At 45.0% G+C, this 20,478-nt stretch overlaps 1 protein-coding gene across 5 annotated transcripts; it reads left to right on the forward strand.

Annotated features, from left to right (window-relative positions):
- LOC309537252 (sulfotransferase 2B1-like) lies at nt 1–16,528 on the forward strand. 5 transcript variants are annotated; one of them, XM_082231986.1, is made up of 7 exons: nt 1–51; nt 11,247–11,392; nt 13,774–13,982; nt 14,340–14,466; nt 15,072–15,166; nt 15,628–15,808; nt 16,316–16,528. In XM_082231986.1, exons 2-7 carry the CDS (start codon nt 11,263–11,265, stop codon nt 16,423–16,425), a joined length of 852 nt encoding a protein of 283 aa, XP_082088112.1. In that variant the 5' UTR covers nt 1–51; nt 11,247–11,262; the 3' UTR covers nt 16,426–16,528. The 5 variants fall into 5 exon arrangements, with proteins under 5 accessions (XP_082088112.1, XP_082088113.1, XP_082088110.1 ...); XM_082231987.1 differs by having other exon boundaries at nt 3–51; nt 11,255–11,392; XM_082231984.1 differs by lacking the exon at nt 1–51 and adding an exon at nt 8,152–8,392.
- Nucleotides 16,529–20,478: the final 3,950 nt, after the last annotated feature.

Below are 20,478 nucleotides of genomic sequence, written 5' to 3' on the forward strand. Positions count from 1 at the left end.
CCTCCTGCTTCCTGATATTACTGCAGACTCTTTGCAAGGTTTCCTCACACAGTAAGTATCTTTCCCAGACCCACAGGATGCTCCAGTAGCTGCTGGATACCGGTAATAAAATCTGCTCCAGTTTCCTTCCTGAATTCAAGGATTGCTTACGTTCTTTCAGATCATCTCAACCTCCTTTTTCTCTCCTTTATGAATTCTTCCTCAGTTGCCTCTCCCTTTTCCAGATTCCATCGTTCCTTTTCCAGATTGGAACATGAATGGGTTTTAAACTAACTGCTATATTCTATAAATGTAGCAGTGGAAGAAAGACAGGGCAACAGGTCCACCCACTGGCTCTTCTGAGAGACCTGCTCCTCCTTGCTCCTCACCTCCCTGAACTGTCTTCTATTGGCAGTCCTCCACCTGTTGAGAGAGAAGGGAGAGCAATGCCTCTGCTGAGAGACCCACTTCATTTCACTTCTCTTCTTCCCAAACAGATTCCATGCAATTTGGTAATCAATTTCAGATCTTTGAAGCTTTACAAATGGGTTTTCTTCCCCCTTCCCCTTTGGATTGTCTTTTGAGATTTTAAGGCTGTGAGTGGGGACTCTTTGCTCTGCTCTTGGTTTACAGGTGTTACGTAAAGCTGTTCTGCAAATGTTTGCAGCTGCTGAGCAAGTCGAACGCTGTAAATAAATAAATGAGTATCAAGAGTTCCATATACAGACAAAAGTTCGCCTTCCCTTGCCTTCTAGTCACAGACTAGGGCAAGGCCACAGGGCAAGGCCAATGACACTGAAAGCTCAGTTTCTTGTTGTCAAATGAGACACACCAACTTGGGGGACAACTGAAGATGCTCTTGCAGATGATCTCAGTGATTGGGCTGGACTAGAATTCTGGACTCGAAGAAAAAGAAGAGAAGAGGGAGCCTGTGGTGGAAAGTTCTTCACAAGTTGAATTGCAGACTGATTCAGGCCTATTTCAGTGATGGTGGGGGCAGGGATCTGGGCTGAGTCAGGTTGAGGCAGCCCAGGATTTCAGAGTGATCCAGGCCTGTTACAGGATGTGGCGTTGGGTGGGGCGCCTGAGGGGTCTGCTTTGCTAGTGTGTTCCTTGCAGGAAATTAGAGGCATACCTAGGGTCCCTTGTGCCCTTGGCAAAGAGCTTCATTGTGCACCCTTTCCCAAAATTTCCTTTATCCTGCAGTGTGAGAAGTTCGGTAAGCTTCTTTCACTTATGAACTGACAGAAACAACGGCTTCATGTCACCAGACACACATATGTCATCCACTCCATAGTCTGGTACATGATTTTTGCTCCATTGGCAGTGGCCTGTTTCACCAACCCCTAAGCCTTTGTTGGGAAAGCTGACATCATGGTGACATCATGAGGGGGGGTGACAGTTGGGGTGCTGTCTTCCTGCGGTCACGGTGCGGGCGCTGTTGCCCCTGCTCCTGGCTGGAGGAAGCAGGCAGGGGAGTGTACAAACTGCTTGGCTTTGCTGGCAAACCGTGCAGCTCCTCCTCCCTCCCTCCCATGGCTCTGTGTACTTGGGAGTCGCGGGGGTGGTGCTGTTGCCCCAGCTCCGGCACAATGAAAAGCAGCTGTCCTAGTAGGTTTCACTCTTCCACTTCTTACTGACAAAACTACCACCAAGTTCTAGAACAGAACTAAGTCAGTTACAAAGAGGATTGTGTGAGAAAACTGGAGAGCTTCCTGCACACAGGGGGAGAAAAACCAGATCCACAAATGTGATAAGAGTAAGACCAGGCATGATAAGACTTTACTTCTGTCAGTGCCGGCTCACGAGCGGCAGCATGGCTTTTCTCTCGGCTGCGTGCAGGAAGCTCTCCAGTTTTTTCACATATTCTTCTTTGTAACTGTACTAGGACGGTTGCTTTTCATTGTCTCTGTTCCAGTTGCTTTAACACAGAGATTGACTGAAGTTTTCCCAAAGGTGGAGAAAACTCAGGGCACCTTGGAGCCGCGCTTCCCCTTCCTTAGGCTCGCTTTAGGCTGGGGGGGGGGGCGTTACCCCACCCCCACCGCCCTAGGAGGAGGCAGGCAGGGGAGACGGGTGTCATCCCTGTCTCCAGTTGAGCACGCCTCTGCACAGAAGTAAGATCCTCTGGTTTCAATAGAGCTCACTCCCAGCAGGGGACTGCACTTGGTCCACTTTACTAGCCGGCACAGTAAAGGTTTCACAGCCAATTAGAATAGCTGGCGATTTGCTTGACCATATGGTTTTTGGGTTATCCAATTCCCCCCCCCCCGGTCTCTTAACTGTGCTGTTTCCCTTGCCCCCTCCAGCTAATCTCTGCCCTGCTTGACTCGTTTCTTTTGTGTTGCTGCTGCTGATTGTTTATGGGTGCAACTTTGTCTCCTATCTGCGGGCATTAACTTGGAAGGAAGTCTCTTCGCACTTCGTGGGGTGTGCTGCTGAGTTGGAGTGCCTGAGACTAAGGAACACAGGCTGGAATATCCTTTATTTACTTGTAGGATCGCTGATCGGCGAACGCATTTGCCTTGCCCACTTTTCCCCTGGGCAGGAATCCCTGAGCAGCGAGGCCACATAAGGGTTAAGGAGAGCGAGAGAGCAGGGCTCCCTAGAGCAGCCCAGAAAAGGCCCCTCTCTCCTCCCCGTCTCCTCTCCATGCTTTTCTCGGGAGGCCTCTGGGGCGGTGAGAGTTTTGGGCAAAGGGGAGGCTGTGGGGCGATGAGGGGGGTGCAGAGGCGGCTGTTGCAGGGCTGAGAGATGAATGGGAGGACCCCCTGGGTGGGTGAGGGGAAGGGAAGCCTGCAACAGCCTCCTCTGCACCCAAGGCCTCTGAGGTCCCAGCACCCCCCAGCCACCCACGACCCCCCCGGGGGGAGAGGGCTCTTTGGGGGGCTCAGAAGTGGGCACCCCTTGAGAAGGGGGGGCTCCAAGTGGGGTGGGCACCCATCTCTGTCAGATGCTTTCATTGCGACCCCTGCATTGCAGAGGGGCGACTAGATGACCCTCGGGGTCCCTTCCAGCTCCGCAGTTCTCTGGTTCTGTGGGGTGGAGCAAAGGAGCCAATTCCTTGAGGCTGTGAGGGCTTTAGCCTCCAACATGTGTGCACTCGCCCTGGCTGAACGGTTCATTTATCCAGTCTGTATAACGTTTATTGCACATGTAACTTGTTAAGATACAGTTGTACATTTATCCACTCCATGTTCACACTATTTCCAGGCTTTGTTTTGCACATGGCACCTTAGTATGTTTGTTGCTTGAATGGTTACAAGTCTATCTCTATTCTAGCTATTATTCTAGTAAATTTGGTTTTATACTTATAAACCAGTTTGTGGTGTTGTTGTTTTGTTGCATTATTATTACTGTCACCACATTTGATACTTTGTGTATATACTTTGCACTCACCATGGGCCTTGTTTGGTCCTTACAACACTGCTGGGCCAGTCCTGCTAGGTAGTTTCTTAGAAAACCTCCTTTCTCTCCACCATACTGTCCCTCTCCACTGTGATAGGAATTTTATGGTCTTAGATATATGGTAATGTTCATAACCACACATACATAGATCAACACAGGAAGACCAACCTGGAACCATTTTGATTCCTAAACTGACCAAATGTTTTCTCTGCAAGGTCAAAGTGGAAAAGCCTCCCCATTGTCTTTTCCTTCACAAATCCTGTCTTAAGGGTATGTCTGTGTTTGAATAAGGGTGTGAGCCTGTGACGTGGCTCAGGAACTAAGTATTTACCACTGCAAAAGAATGGCCAGGCTCCCCAGGAAATCCAATCAAGTAACTTGCCAGACAGGAGATAAACTGTGACAGGAGAAAAACAACATTAAAATTTCTGTGATGTAGGTGGGATGTATCTGAGGGGTGGTCTTAGGTTACACCCCTTCTGTGATGTATGCATAATGTTTCTGGGGGTGGTCTTGATCTAGAGGATGGGAATTTCAAAAGTCTTTATAAGCCCTTGCACAGCAATTTTGGGGGTCCTCTTCCTCTCCTGCATGTGAGGGGAGCACCGTGTTGCAACATATCAATAAAGATCAAGCTTACTAGCTGCTTTGTTTCTCAATATTCTCTGGCTGGCCTCTGTTATTTTCTCCTACCAATAGGGAACCTATGTAAGGACTCTATATGGGCTCTTGGATACCCCATAAGGGAAAGGGGCATATTTTTATTTACAACACCACCATACTGTCCCTCTCCTAGGTGACTGCGTAAGTCATGCAGAAGCTTCCTGGGCTTTGGGAAGGAGGCGACAGGGGAACATTTAGGGGGCTAGTCTAGTCTCCCTAGTCCACTGGGCCAGGGCAAGTACCATTATGTGGTGGGGAAGCTTACACTTTGATAACTGGGTGGTGGTCTTTCTGCTTACACCCCCATGCCCCTTTTAAACTTTAAACCAAGGCAAGCTACTCACTTTAGAAATCTCTTAAGAAAGGTCCTGGGAAATACTCTAGGTGGTGATTTTGAAGTGCCCAGTGATACTGACCGCCGGGGACAGATTTTAACTGGAACTTTTGTTAAGCAGGAAAATGAGCTAGCAGGGCAGCAGTTGAAGAAGGAGCAAAATGGGTTTTCTTGTGTGTGTGTGTTTCTTTGTGGCTGATTAGCTGTTCTCCCTGTACAAAGGTCAGAGGGGGCAGGGTTTCTGTTGAGGCAGGTGATTAGCTGTGGGAGGAGGTGATTAGCTGTTTCTTTGTGGCTGATTAGCTGTGTGATAGGAATTTTATGGTCTTAGCTATATGGTAATGTTCATAACTGCACATACATAGATCAACACAGGAAGACCAACCTGGAACCATTTTGATTCCTAAACCAAATCCTTTCTCTGCAAGGTTAAACTGGAAAAGCCTCCCCATTGTCTCTTTCCTCACAAATCCTGTCTCAAGGATATGTCTGTTTGAATAAGGTGTGAGCCTGTGACCTGGCCCAGGAAATAAGTATTTTACCACTGCAAAAGAATGGCCAGGCTCCCCAGGAAATCCAATCAAGTAACTTGCCAGACAGGAGATAAACTGTGACAGGAGAAAAACAACATTAAAATTTCTGTGATGTAGGTGGGATGTATCTGAGGGGTGGTCTTAGGTTACACCCCTTCTGTGATGTATGCATAATGTTTCTGGGGGTGGTCTTGATCTAGAGGATGGGAATTTCAAAAGTCTTTATAAGCCCTTGCACAGCAATTTTGGGGGTCCTCTTCCTCTCCTGCGTGTGAGGGGAGTTCCCTGTTGCAACAGATCAATAAAGATCAAGCTTACTAGCTGCTTTGCTTCTCAATATTCTCTGGTTGGCCTCTGTTATTTTTTGCCTACCAATAGGGAACCTATGTAAGGACTCTATATGGGCTCTTGGATACCCCATAAGGGAAAAGGGCATATTTTTATTTACAACAGCTGTTCTCCCTGTGCAAAGGTCAGAGGGGGCCGGGTTACTGTTGAGGCAGGTGATTAGCTGTGGGAGGAGCTTATCAGAGCTAGCAGGGCAGCAGTTGAAGAAGGAGCAAAAAGGGTTTTCTTGTGTGTGTGTGTGTTTCAGACTGGAGGAGGGCAAATGTTGTCCCTATTTTCAAAAAGGGGAAAAGAGAGGACCCAAATAATTACCGCCCAGTCAGTCTGACATCAATAGCAGGGAAGATTCTGGAGCAGATCATCAAGCAAACAGTCTGTGAGCACCTAGAAAGGAATGCTGTGATCACCAATAGTCAGCATGGATTTCTGAAAAATAAGTCATGTCAGACTAACCTGATCTCGTTTTTTGACAGAATTACAAGCCTGGTAGATGAAGGGAACGCAGTGGATGTAGCCTACCTTGATTTCAGCAAGGCATTTGACAAGGTGCCCCATGATATTCTTGTAAAGAAGCTGGTAAAATGCAGTCTTGACTATGCTACCACTCAGTGGATTTGTAACTGGCTGACTGACCGAACCCAAAGGGTGCTCATCAATGGTTCCTCTTCATCCTGGAGAAGAGTGACTAGTGGGGTGCCACAGGGTTCTGTCTTGGGCCCGGTCTTATTCAACATCTTTATCAACGACTTGGATGATGGACTCAAGGGCATCCTGATCAAATTTGCAGATGACACCAAACTGGGAGGGGTGGCTAACACCCCAGAGGACAGGATCACACTTCAAAACGACCTTGACAGATTAGAGAACTGGGCAAAAACAAACGAGATGAATTTTAACAGGGAGAAATGTAAAGTATTGCACTTGGGCAAAAAAAATGAGAGGCACAAATACAAGATGGGGGACACCTGGCTTGAGAGCAGTACATGTGAAAAGGATCTATGAGTCTTGGTTGACCACAAACTTGACATGAGCCAACAGTGTGACGCGGCAGCTAAAAAAGCCAATGCAATTCTGGGCTGCATCAATAGGAGTATAGCATCTAGATCAAGGGAAGTAATAGTGCCACTGTATTCTGCTCTGGTCAGACCTCACCTGGAGTACTGTGTCCAGTTCTGGGCACCACAGTTCAAGAAGGACACTGACAAACGAACGTGTCCAGAGGAGGGCAACCAAAATGGTCAAAGGCCTGGAAACGATGCCTTATGAGGAACGGTTAAGGGAGCTGGGCATGTTTAGCCTGGAGAAGAGGAGGTTAAGGGGTGATATGATAGCCATGTTCAAATATATAAAAGGATGTCACATAGAGGAAGGAGAAAGGTTGTTTTCTGCTGCTCCAGAGAAGCGGACACGGAGCAATGGATCCAAACTACAAGAAAGAAGATTCCACCTAAACATTAGGAAGAACTTCCTGACAGTAAGAGCTGTTTGACAGTGGAATTTGCTGCCAAGGAGTGTGGTGGAGTCTCCTACTTTGGAGGTCTTTAAGCAGAGGCTTGACAACCATATGTCAGGAGTGCTCTGATGGTGTTTCCTGCTTGGCAGGGGGTTGGACTCGATGGCCCTTGTGGTCTCTTCCAACTCTATGATTCTATGTTCCTTGAAATAAAACACCACATTTCTGCATTTCTTCTGGGGGCCCCTGATTTTGAAAGTGGGGCGGCTTAAGCAGGGTTGATTTCTAGCCACAACTCGCCTTCTGGCCCCTCTCAGGTGGGTGCCATTGCCATCTGGAAAAATAGCACTGGGCTCAAGTATTTAAAGGCACACCTCATTTCTTGCTTTGAGGAAAGATTTATGACCTCCCTTTTCACATGTTTCCAGGAACTGAGGTGTCTTGGGATAACAAATGTACCACACCTTATTCTTTTCTTGCTTTAACCACTTGGAGACACTCCCCCATTTAAGGAGAGAGGCTACCAAATGGCTAGGCTGTGGGACGCCCCCTCCCCCTTGAGGTGTGTCTGACCCCCATCATTGTGTACATTTTGCTGGTTAGCCAAGGCATATCTTTTTGCACATGCCTTGGGATGGAATGTGAGTCCAATGTACCACTCCCCCTGCAGAGTTGCCTGCTGGTTTTGCCTGCTGTTTGACACAGTTTAATGGATAGTTTGGGGTTGCTACACACTGGGATCCCTTGTGCCCTTGGAAAGGAGATTTATCGTGCACCCCCCCCAATTGCCTTTATCCTGCAGCGTGAGGATGGCAAGCTTCTTTCACATATGAACTGACAGAAACTGTGGCTTCATGTCACCAGACACATTCCGTGTATAACATGGCCCCCCTATTTTGGGGGACTCAAACTTAAGAAAATGGGGGGAGATTGCCCAGACTTGTGGAGCTTTTCCCTATCAGCTGTTGCCTCGCCGCCAGAAGTCTATTGACAGCAAATCCACACTAGCACTTGTTGCAGCCATCAATAACACAGCTCCCATCTCAGCCTAGAGGAAGCAACATTTTTAAACGTTAGTTTTGAGGACAAAAACTTTGTCTATTACATGGACAAATACGGTATATGTCATCCACTCCATAGTCTGGTACATGATTTTTGCACCACTAGCAGGGGCCTGTTTCACAACCCCCCTAAGCCTCTGCAGGGAATGCGCTGGGGAAGCAGATCTGAGCAGAGTTGAGTCTTTGAAAAACAGCTGGTGAGCAGCAGATTTGGTCTGGAGGGCTGGAAAATGCCCCTTCTCAAGTGCCTCTCCCAGCAAGATTGAACCTCCTCCCCATCTATGAATTGGGTAGGTGGGGGGAGGGGAGAACACACATTCCCCCCTGACTGATTGTTTAAGTCTTGCTCTGTGAGCCAGGAAAAGAAGGAAGGCTCCAGACTCAACTGTAGTGAGCATGGCCTGTGTCTTTAAGAGGCATGCTTGGTCTGGAATAGAAACTCCCCTCTATGGTTAGGAGTGGTTTCATCCAAAGTTCATTGGCACTTTCATATTATCGATGTAGGAAGTTCATGCCACGCTGGGTCGTTGTACTCCAAATACACCTGATGAAGTTTCCGACACTTCTTACTTCCTGATATTACTGCAGACTCTTTGCAAGGTTTCCTCGCGCAGTAAGTATCTTTCCCAGACCCACAGGATGCTCCAGTAGCTGCTGAATTATAAAGACTGCTCCTGTTTCCTTCCTGTATTCAAGGTTTGCTTACGTTCTTTCTGATCCTCTCAATCTCATTCTCCTCCCCTTGAAGAACTCTTCCCTAATTTCCTTCTCCCTCCTTCTGATTCCCTCTTTCCTTTTCCAGATTAGAACATGCACGGGTTTTAAATTGACTGCTATATTCTATAAATGTAGCAGTGAAAGAAAGACAGGGCAACAGGTCCACCCACTGGCTCTTCTGAGAGACTTGCTCCCCCTGCTCCTTTCCTCCCTGAACTGTCTGCTCTTGGCAGTCCTCCACCTGTTTGCAGCTGTGAGAGAGACGGGAGAGCAGTGGCTCTGCTGAGAGACCTGCTTCATTTCACTTCTCATCATCATCAACCTTTTTATTCGACCGTCAGTCAGAAAAAAGTACATTTGTCAATACACAGTTAAAAGCTCCAGGAAAATTTTAGAACTTAGCCAACACTAAAATGGGCTAAACAGATAGCCCCATATCAATACAGTCAATTATAATCTTGCGACGCTTAAAAGCTAAAAAAATAAATTTGGCCACCAAGGAAGGTATAGCTCTAGTGACGTTATTCAGCAAGTGTAAAACCTGGTTTTCTCCGGATAGGAAGCTAGATTGACATAGGAGTGGATCTATAAAATTATGTCTAAGCTCAGCATAAGAAGGGCAAGTCAAGAGAATGTGTTCGGTGGACTCAACCACACCCATGGCACAATGACAGGTTCTCTGGGCGTATGGTACTCCCCTGTACCTTCCCCACAATATCGCAGAGTCAAGGACATTTAATCTAGCCGCTGTAAGAAGTCTACGGTATTCCACATAGTGAATTTCTGCAAGGTAGGGGGCTGGTATGGTCCGATAAATCTGGTCCCCTAGGAACATCCCTGGTTTTACCTGGGCTATGTCCTCTTGTCTGGCAATGTCACTCAGTCTCCTGGAGATCACAGCTCTAGCTTGATTGTACGATTTCACTTCTCTTCTTCCCAAAAAGATTCTTTGCAGTCTCATCATCAGTGTCAGATGTTTGAAGTTTTACAAATGGGGTTTCCCCCCCTTCCCTTTTGGATTGTCTTTCAAGATTTTAAGGCTGCAAGTGGGGACTGTTTGCTCTGCACTTGGTTTACCGCTGTTACGTAAAGCTGTTCTGGAAATGTTTTCAGCTACTGAGCAAGTGAAATGCTTTAAATCAATACATGAGTATCAAGGGTTCCTAATATAAAAAATACAAAGTGAGACATTAAGGATATCCAAAGGGAAAAATATGAAGGACAGAGGTTCTGACGAACGGATTATTAAAAACGCGTGAGGCAAACGGTGGAAGTCTTTTTTTCTTTTCTTTTCCTTTTTTTTTAAAAAAAATTTAAGGTAGATAAGGACAAGATGAAATTATACAATTAAATATAAATATAGATGGGAAATGGCTATGTATTGTGAGTACTTATCTACTTTTAAAAATTTCACTTATGATCTTTTTCCGTTACTTCTTTATTCTTTCTTTGTTCTTTGTTCTTTTTTTCTGATAGCTTATCTTTCATTTCACTGCTTTATTGTGAATAGCATTTTATAGAGGTATAAAGAACTGTAAATATGAAAAGAGATAAAATATTCCCTAATTCTTTTTCCTTGGTTAGTTATATTTTCTTTTTCTCTTGTATTTTCTTTTGTTGTGAATATGTATGTTTTCTAATTTGTATTTAATAAAACTATTAAAAAATAATTCAAAAATTCAAAAAAAAAAAGAGTATCAAGAGTTCCATATACAGGCAAAAGTTTGCCTCACCTGGCCTCCTATTGGCAGAAGCAGGGAGGAAGAAAGACTATTTTGCACTTCAGGTAAACAGTGTGAGAGTAGCCCCAGAAGCAGTCGTGCATGTGTGTGTGTACAGAGGGGTTTGTGCCTTGCTTTGGGTAGGTGTGAACATGGCGTAAACCGATTTTCCTGTAGTTTATACATAGTTGCAGTCATTCTAGAGGGTGTCTTTGGACCTATTTCCTAATGGCAGTGATTTGAGTTAATGGTATGAAAACATGTGCCAATAATCAAATTGAGATTTGAAAGCTGGCTGGCTGCAGTGTGGTGAGAGGCACCAGTTGAAGGCACAGAGTCAGGAGTTTGATGGTGGGACACTGAGGAGAGGTCAGAAGGAGAGGATTGGGAGAAGGAGAAGGATGCTGAGGTTTACTGAGCAGGGAAAAGTGATGACAGCGAGCAGTTCAGACTGAAGCAGATAAGGGGGGCGGGTCAAGGAGCTGCTGAAGAATCATGGGAATGGCCCTTTTTGGCTGCAAGAAGCTCCTCCCGTATCCCGATCTCAAAGAACATGCAAGATCATGAGGAGGGCAGAGAAGAGTCAAGAGATATGCAGAGACAGTTGGAGACTGCTTGGGTAACATCCGGGAGAGGAGGAGCCTTAGAAAGTGTGGAAGAAAGGGACATTCAGTCCCGACAACAGCTCCATAAAAGAAAGACTGACCAGGAAGTATTGCTAAGTTGTATGCCATTTCCTTGAATAAACCACTGATTTCACTGACAACGGACTTTTCCTCTTTGCGCTGACCAGTATCTGACCCAGCCTTGATAGATATGACATGTACTCAGAAGTGAGTTCCTTGGATTTCCCCCCACCACACCTGGTGGTACCACTCAACTATCTATTGATGGCCCATCACCAACTCCTGAACTCTCCCCTTCCTCCTGCTCCCCAGCTATCCACAGAGCTTGACTCTAGAACAGTAGCTACCTTAATTTTCCGTGAGGATGTGACATAATCTCTCTCCCTCTCTCTCTCATCTTCAGTTTTTCAGAGTCATCAATGGCTACTTTCAAATACAAGGGCATCATTTTTACTCAACAGCAAAACTCAGTGGAAAAACTCAGCTATTTGGAAAATGACTTTCAACTGTTAGATGATGATATAGTGAACGTGACTTACCCCAAGTCAGGTCAGTGTTGCAATTAGGTAAATAGACTTTGGATTTAGACTTAAAGTATCTACTAAACCTGCCAGGTATAAGTTTGCTTTTGACATAAGTCATGAACAACCACCAAGTAGCTGCATAGTCCTAAATTTTGGCTTAATCTCTGGAAACCCATGAAAAATGAATGTGTTTAGTTTTTCAGATGTTGCGATATATAAGACCTTCTTCAACCAGGTATAAAGGGAAAAAGTCAGGTTAGTTCTCCATCAATGGGTAACGATTAGTCAAGGAGCAATAAACAAATAAATTATAAGAAATTTACAAATAAGGAAGGTGGACGGCAAACAAGTTGAATATCTGAATAGACCTGTCCACCACATGTGAAAGTTACATGTTTTTCACTTTTTGAAGTACGCAAAGTGAAACACAGACATTCTCTGAATTTAGCAATGCACTTCTTCAGCTAAGTAATGTGTACAAAAATGCATATACTAGAATAGTGTGCATAAAATACATACTTTAGTGGGTGTGCGTGTGAATAAAAAATTATTATAGTAAGGTAAGGGAAAATGCTTTGTAGAAATGTGCAAGAAAATTCAGAAACTGACATGGAAATATGGAGAATTAAATGTAAGATTGCAAAAAGGAGAAATCAAAATAGACGTATTACACCATCCCTAGCCACTGCTGATGTTCACGGAAAGAAGTGAAAGAACATTTGAAATTCATGGGGATGTCCGGAAACCTTGCAAAACAATAAGAGAGATTTTCAAATCTTTCTTTCTTTCTGGGATATTTGAACCCAGATATTTACAGCGCTCGTGAGCTGAACTGAGAATATTCCCAGGAGAATCTTATGTGTTATGGCATGCTTCTGTCATGTCACTAGGAATGCTTTTGGTGCTGGATATGGGCAGTGTGGGTGATTTCCTTGCATGGGGTGCCAAGCCGAGGGGGTGCATAATCACAATAATAATGAAACCTATATTTATTTGGTTACCTACTGAGAAGATTTATTAAAAAAGCAACTGTACCTAAATGTATTATTGTGAAAATAATTTTTTTGGGGGGAGGGGAAATTTTTGGCCTTGCTCAGGGCACCATATTACAAAAGTTGTCTCTGAAGCTGTGTCAGGATAACCATATCTAAATGTTGATTGTATATAGACAAATATGCCATCTGTCTGTTATAGTCCTCATAATTAACACGCACTTAACTTAATGATTGAATTAAAGCAACTTGGATTGACAAGGGCACAGTAAGGTGACATTCCACCAGGATAAAGATCCTGTGAAAACCCACAACACAGGAGCTAAATCCTAGGGCTAGGAAGTCTATAGAAAAGCTACCTAGCAGGACAATTCAGGGAACCACAGTAAACTAGACTAAGAACCGCACAAGAAAAGAGAAATCTAGCAAGCAGGAAAGTCAATGGGTAACTAAATTAAAAGAAGCAAATCATCAAAACCAGCAGGGGTGTGGGGGTTTTGCATTGTTTTGCACCCTCTGCCAATTGTATGAATATCTCCCCATGGCACAGAAGTCATGTGTATGTCAGAGGTGCCATGAGATTCTGGTTCTCTGGGAACAAGTTCCTTCCCTTGAGGCCAAGGTGGCAGAACTAGAAAGAGTAGGAGGCAGAGAAAGTGGTGGATGAGGCCTTCGGGGATGTGGTAGCTGGGTGACCTTCCCACAATGACAGCTCTCCTGCCGTCAGGAAGAAGGGAGGTCCTGAGAAAGGAGAACATCACTTTGAAGAAGAGGGAGGCATTCCCTCAGAAAGGACCCATTTCTTGGGAGTTGGTATTGGGACCTGTGCTTTTTAATTTGTTCATAAATGATCAAGTAGTGAGGTTGCCAGGTCTGCTGACACTAAAAATACATGGTCAGCAAAATGGCAAAGGCAAGTCAATGTAAACAAGTGTAAAGTGATGCATGATGGAGCAAATAAGAGGAGGAGACAGATTCATGGAGCAGGCTATTAATGGCTACTAGCCATGATGGCTGTGCTCTGCCTCCACAGTTGAGGCAGTAATGCTACCAAATACTGCTGTCTGGTAACCACAGGAGGGGAGAATGCTCTTGAGCTCATCTTCTGCTCTCTGGTTTCCCACAGGCTTTTGGGAGAAACAGGAAGCTGGACAGGATAGGCCATTGGCCTGATCAAGCAGATTTGAGTCTGTTGTTATCTGCGCAACAACCAGCTAAATAATATAGTCAACTTCACAACAGTATACCATCCCTGATGTGGGGAATCTTGCAGCATAGGAGGATGCTGAATAGCTAGCAGGGGACAAAGATCCATTCAATTGTTTAAGTTTCTCCATTTGATTTAGCAAGGGCCAGACATTAATGTACAAGTGGTTTTATAGAAGAAGCCTCTGACTGGTGGACTTTCTCCTAGGTACTCATTGGATGTCGGAGATCTTGAGCTTAATCCGGAGTCAAGGGGACCCCACATGGGTTCAGAATGTACCACTGACGGAAAGGGCACCCTGCATTGAGTATGCCGATCATTTGCAGATTGCCTTGAAAAATCCTTCCCCCAGGATCCTGACTACTCACCTGCCATTCAAGCTTTTCCCCAAGTCCTTCCTCCACTCCAAGGCCAAGGTGAGAGAGGAACGACGGACACATCAAGCCTGTCTTTGGCTTCTGTCTTTCTGACACTTAGATGTAAGGGATATTGGAGCACAAACACTTGACACAGCTCATTTTTAGGAGGATACCATATTTTGTACTAGAGGATAGGGAGGAATATCAGAAATCTCCTTAGCAGTTTCATGATTGCTCGAGAAATTGAACTGACTATGGTCCACATGCATGCTCAGCCCAGGTCCTCCCTGCAGGCTTCTCCTGTTTCCAAGTCAGGCTTTATTTATTGTGCTTTCAGTTTGCTGCCACACTCTGCCTAATGTTAGGGTAGGGCTGCCTGGGCTCTCCCTAAACGTGGCCCTGTCTTTGTAACAGGTAGTTTATACCCTGCGTGACCCCAGAGATGCCATGGTTTCAGTCTACCACTTCATCAAAGGCTTTAAAGAATTGAAGGACTTTGGAACTATGGAAGAGTTAATGGAGAGTTTCCTGAGTGGGGAAGGTATGGAAGGAGGCAAATCAGCCACTCTTGTTTGCTGTGACCCAGCACCAGTGATGTCTACCACCAGAAAGTATTTATTTTTACGTAACTCTAAAGTTCTATCAGAGAACTATAATTCCCAGTTGGATACATGGAGAAGGGGAGAAATGGGGGGGGGTTTCCTACATTTGTTATTTGCTTTCAAAGAAAATCAGTAAACGTCCTTTCAGATGGGCGAGAATGGCACTAAAATGAGAAGAGGGTGAAACTTAAGGAAAGTCCTTAACAGCTGGGTGAGATTGGCACCAACAAGAGAATAGCAGACATTCTCACTGCTGGCAGAAAGAAAAAGAAACCTTAATGGAGAAAGCCCATTAAAGCGTAAGATCATCTACTCATTCAAAGCTTTGCTTCTCTTGTATGTGGAAAATGTCAGTACATAGAGCAGTCAGTAGGTTGCATTGGACCCAGGGTAGCGTTGAAGTCTCGTGTTACTGATTTTATTTTTAAGGGAAAATGCAGTTATTTTCTAGGTTCCTGAATGGTGTTTATGTCTACAACAGCATTCTCTACTTCCCCACCATAACTCCTTACATTTCACCCTTGCTTCCTCTATGCTCTTCCAGTGGCTTATGGTTCCTGGTTTGACCATGTGAAAGGCTGGGTGGAGATGAAGGACAGAGCCAACATCTTCTTCAACACCTATGAAGAACTACGGCAGGTAAAGGTCTACTTTTAACTGTGTTGACCTGCAGCCCCAATTCTGATATTATTCACACATGAAGCTGCCTTCTTTTTTGAAAGATTCTGGTAATATTGGCTAGAAAGGGATTCTGAGTATGTGCAAAATTCGGTGCTACCTCTACATACACTGCATATCATGTGCAGAGTACATTTCCTTTCTTCTACTTTAGAGCAGATGGGCCAATAACCTGCTTTTCTGCCTCAAAGGTAATGTCTCTTGCTAACTCAGGTGCCCCCTGGTTGTGGTGCTGGCTGAGGGGAGGTGGAGACAGAGTGGCTTCTGCATGGTGATAACAGGAAATTCCACATCTTCAAGGCATCCATCTTACCCAGTGTGCATTGCATACTGGTACTCATGCTCTCTGTGTGCCTCCTGATGAAGGGCAAGCTCTCTACATCACATGAGGATTCACAGCCATTTGATTTTGCTTTCTGTAGGACCTTCGAGGCAGCGTGCAGAAGATCTGTCATTTTCTTGGCAAGGAGCTGAACAGCCAACAAATTGAATCTGTGGTAGAAAACGCCTCTTTCCACAAGATGAAGGACAACAAGATGTCCAACTTTTCCTTAACACCAGACAACATTTTTGACCATACAAAAGCAGCACTCTTGAGGAAAGGTAAAAACATTGGTTGCCAAGGAATAAAGCCATAATGCTCATGCTAGGGGTGAAGAACCTCTTCTTTTTCTGTGGATGTTTGATGCCACACAGAAAAAATCTATCAGCAACCAGTCAATAGATCGTAGAGTCAGAGCTGACTTTCACCACAGTTTGCAGGTCCAGAAGGGGGTACAGTTCGCAGGATTGTATATCTTCCTATCTGTACAACATCCCATCTAAGTCTATCTATTTCATGGGTATCCAGATCAAAATAAGAAATTATTCTGAAAGAGGCAGTCTGGAGAACAAGGATGTATCTGCCCAATTTTGGGACCTGAATAATGCTGGGGACTCCCTGAAAACAGGTTGCAGATTCTCCAGGCCATTAATACACATCAATAACATCAGCTACCTGAGGGGTTGCCTGCCTCACAGCTGAGGACAAAGAAGAAATGTCCCAATTTAAGTTTACGTAATTTCAGGTGAACATCTTGGTGGTTGCCACTTGCTCTTGTCTTGTTCTAGGGATCTGCGGGGACTGGAAGAACCACCTGACAGTCGCACAGAGTGAACGCTTTGACCGTGTTTACTGGGAGAACATGCGTGGTGTGAATATGACTTTCCCTTGGGAATGAAGTATTACAGATTGTTGATCCTGATTTTCTCCACATTCTTATGTATCATATGGTTTGGCTAGTTTCTGCTACCACTGTGCTAATAAACATACCTGATCAGGAATGGTACAGTTGTTCTTTATTTTTTTTTACCAAATCACAAAGTGTCTTTAGAGCTTGGAGGTCTCACTGCAGCAGCTACAGGAGAAATGCTGAGACTGAGACTCCCCTTGAACATCGCCTTCATAGACCTGATGAAGGCCTTCAACCTTGTCAGCCAAAAAGGACTCTTCACACTGCTCAAGATAGGATGCCTACGGAAGCGTCACAAGATGATTGTGTTCTTCCATGATAACATGCCTGGCACCTTCCAATATGAGGGCACATCCTCAGATACCTTCCCTGTTTGTGTTCTTTTTTAAAATGCATGTACTTCTCTTAGAAAGCTTCCTCTTTGGATGCTAAGCAGCAGGGTAAAATGAATAAATTTATATAACAGGTTAGAGACTGGGTAAATGAATATTTAACTGTTCATTCCTAAAAATATTTATATACCACTGTGTCATAAAACTAAACAGTAAAATCACAAAAAGCTAAGAACAAGTTAAAAAACAAACAAAAATTAATTTAAAACAAACAGCAACAGACCTTGCGGGAAATGTACTCTTAATGGCCTGCACTGGGCTGGCAAAACAGAGAATTTTCAAGCAGGTGTTTAAAAGGTGGTACAGAAGGCTCCCACTGAATCTCTGTTGGCAAGGTGTTCCACATGGCAAGGCCAATGACACTGAAAGCTCGGTTTCTTGTTTTCTAATGAGACACATCAACATGGGCCACAACTGAAGATGCTCCTTTGTAAATCAATGCAAGTACCTTGAACCTGGCTCAGTAGCAGATGAGCAGGCAGTGCAGCTGTTTTAACAGTGGTGTCACATGTTCTCGACCAGAAGCTCCCGTTAGCAATATGGCTGCAGCATTCTGCAGCAGCTGGAGTTTCCGAACCAGACCCACAGGCAGGAACACATTACAGTAATTTAGCCTCAAGGGTGCCAGTGCATGAACTACAGTGGACATGCTATAGCTTGGAGCAAAAGCTATTCTCAACTGGCATGTTGCTTGAAGAAAAGTGGGAAGAGCAAAGACTAGAAGAAAAAGAAGAGAAGAGGCAGCCAGTGGTGGAAAGTTCTTCACAAGTTAAATTGCAGGCTGATTCAGGCCTATTCCAGTGACAGTGGCGGCAGGGATCTAGGCTTAGGCTGAGTCAGGTTGAGGCAGCCCAGGATATCAGAGAGATCCAGGCCTGTTACAGGACATGGCGTTGGGTAGGGAGCCTGAGGGGTCTGCTTTGCTAGGATGTTCCACGCAGGGAATCAGTGGCGTAACTAGGTTCCCTTGTGCCCTTGGCAAGGAGCTTAATTGTGCACCCCTCCCCCCCAAATTGCCTTTATCTTGCGGGTGAGAAGTACACACAGTGATTTTTGCACCACTGGCAGGAACCAGATTCATCAGCTCCTAAGTTTCTGCTGGGAATGCCCTGGGGAAGCAGATCTGAATGATGAGCTGCTGAAGAATCACGGAAATGGCCCTCTCTGGCTGCAAGAAGCTCCTCCTGTATCCCGATCTCAAAGAACATGCAAGATCATGAGGAGGGGAACAGAAGAGACCAGAGATGAACATAGACAGTTGGAGACTGCTTGGGCAACATCTGCCTTAGAAAGTGTGCAAGAAAGGGACATTCAGTCCAGACAACAGCTCTATATGGGAAAGACTGACCTGGAAAAATTGTTGAGTTGCCATTTCCTTGAATAAAGCATTAATTTCACTGACAGTGGACTCTGCCTCTTCGTGCTGACCAGTATCTGACCCAGCGCTGCCAGATATGACATGTATTCAGAATTGAGTTTCTTGAATTTTTTTCCACCACACCTGGTGGTACCACTTGAGCATCTACTGATGGCCCACCACCACCTCCTGAACTCTCCCCTGCCCCCAGTTATCCCCGGAATTTGGCTCTAGAACAGTAGCTACCTGAATGTCCCTAAGGATGTGGCATAATATCTCTCTCTCTCTCTCTCTCTCTCTCTCTCTCTCTCTCTCTCTCTCTCTCTCTTGCTCTCTCTCTCTCTCATAGCTTTAGTTTTTCAGTATCATCAATGCCTTATTTCAAATACAAGGGGATCCCATTTTCTCCAGAAATGTACTCAGAGGAAACACTCAGCTATGTGGAAAACGACTTCAAAGTGTTGGATGATGATAAAGTGAATGTCACTTACCCCAAGTCAGGTCAGTATTGCAATTAGGTAAATAGATTTTGGATTTAGTGGACATAGTGTCCACTAAACCTGTCAGCCATAAGTTTGCTTTTGACATAAGTCATTGTAGTGGTTGGGAGTTACTTGTGCGTAATCCTGCCCCGTTTGAGCATTGGATTGCCTGGTTAAACCCTCCGGACTGCACAGCCCATCTCAGCGTGGCTGCCCTTAGTCACTCCTAGAATCTGACTGTGGGCGTTTCTTAAAGCGCTGCCAACATAAGAGTTGTTTGACGCCCAATCGTCTCCGCCTCTCACTGCGCGGGAGTCTCCTGTGCAGGGTGGGCGTGGGCAGCGGGGTGCTTGGGCTCTCCTCACTAACTTCCAACGAAGAGTCCTGGAGCCCCTGCACCTCCCTGTCCCGTTGCTCTCCTGGATCCCTGGTGTTACACTCATTCTCTTCCCCTTCTTCCCAGCTGAGTCTCCCCCTAGCGCTGGGACCTTCTCTTGCAGAATCAGAGACCCTCTCCTTCTCCCGTGCCTCTGATGTCAGTTCCCTGACAGTCATGAACAACCACCATGTAGCTGCATAGTCCTAAGCTTTGGCTTTATCCCTGGAAACCCATGAAAAATGAATGAGTTTTTCAGATACAGTCATACCTTGGATCCCAAATGTCTCCGAAGCCGAACCTTCTGGCTCCTGAACAATCAAAAATGGGAAATGAGTGTTCTGGTTTTTGAACTTTTTTTTGGATGCCAAACATCCAGCACAGCTTCTATTGTTTCTGGCACACCTGCACAATCGGAAACCAATTGGATGCCTTGCCTTGGTTTCCGAAAACGGACTTCTGGAACGGATTCCGTTCGATTTCCAAGGTACAACTGTATTGTGATATATAGGAGCTTCATAAACGAGGTATGAAGGGCGAAGTCCGGTTTGTTCTCCATCTCTGGATAATGATTAGTCAAGGAGCAACAAGCAAATAAATGTTAAGAAATTTATAAAGAAAGAAAGATGGGCAGCAAACAAGTTGAACATCTGAATAGACCTGTGTGCCCAAGATATCCTTCATTTCCTGTAAAACCTGGTTCCAAACTCTGTGCACATGTGAAAGTTACATGTTTTTCACTTTCTGAAGTACACAAAGTGAAACAAAGGCAATCCCTGAATTTTGCAATGCACTTCTTCAGCTAAGTAATGTGTACAAAAATGCATATACTAGACTTAGTGTGCATAAAATGTATACTTTAGTGGTAAAAAACATAGAAATGCATTATATTAGGGGGAAACTCTTTGTAAAAATGTGCAAGAGAATTCACAAACTGATTTGGAAATATGGAGAACTGAATTTAATATTTCAAAAATGAGAAATGTTGTGTCAGGATGCACCCCCGGATTCGAAAGAAGGGGGTGCCAGTCACTTGGCACCAGCCCTTGGTGAAGTCGGCTCTTCCTGACGCTGTCTCCAATCTGCGTGTGCTGGTTCGCTTTAGCTCGAAAATATAATTGGAAATATATAATTGGAAAGAAGCTAAAGCACATACATCAAGCAAAGTTCGGGAGATAAGACTGCTGATTAATGGATCTCTGGGATCGGAGCGGCAGTGCGGGACAAATAAATCAATTGGAACCTTAAGGACGAGGAGGTGAAGGAAGTGATGGCACATTCGTCTACATACTATCAACCTCTAGAGATGGTTTCCAGGTCAGTCTTTCCCATATAGAGCTGTTGTCTGGACTGAATGTCCCTGTCTTGCACACTTTCTAAGGCACCTCCTCTCCCAGATGTTGCCCAAGCAGTCTCCAACTGTCTATTTTATTT

Source organism: Podarcis vaucheri, assembly GCF_965113315.1.
Source record: "Podarcis vaucheri genome assembly, chromosome: 7".
Lineage (NCBI taxonomy): Eukaryota > Metazoa > Chordata > Lepidosauria > Squamata > Lacertidae > Podarcis > Podarcis vaucheri.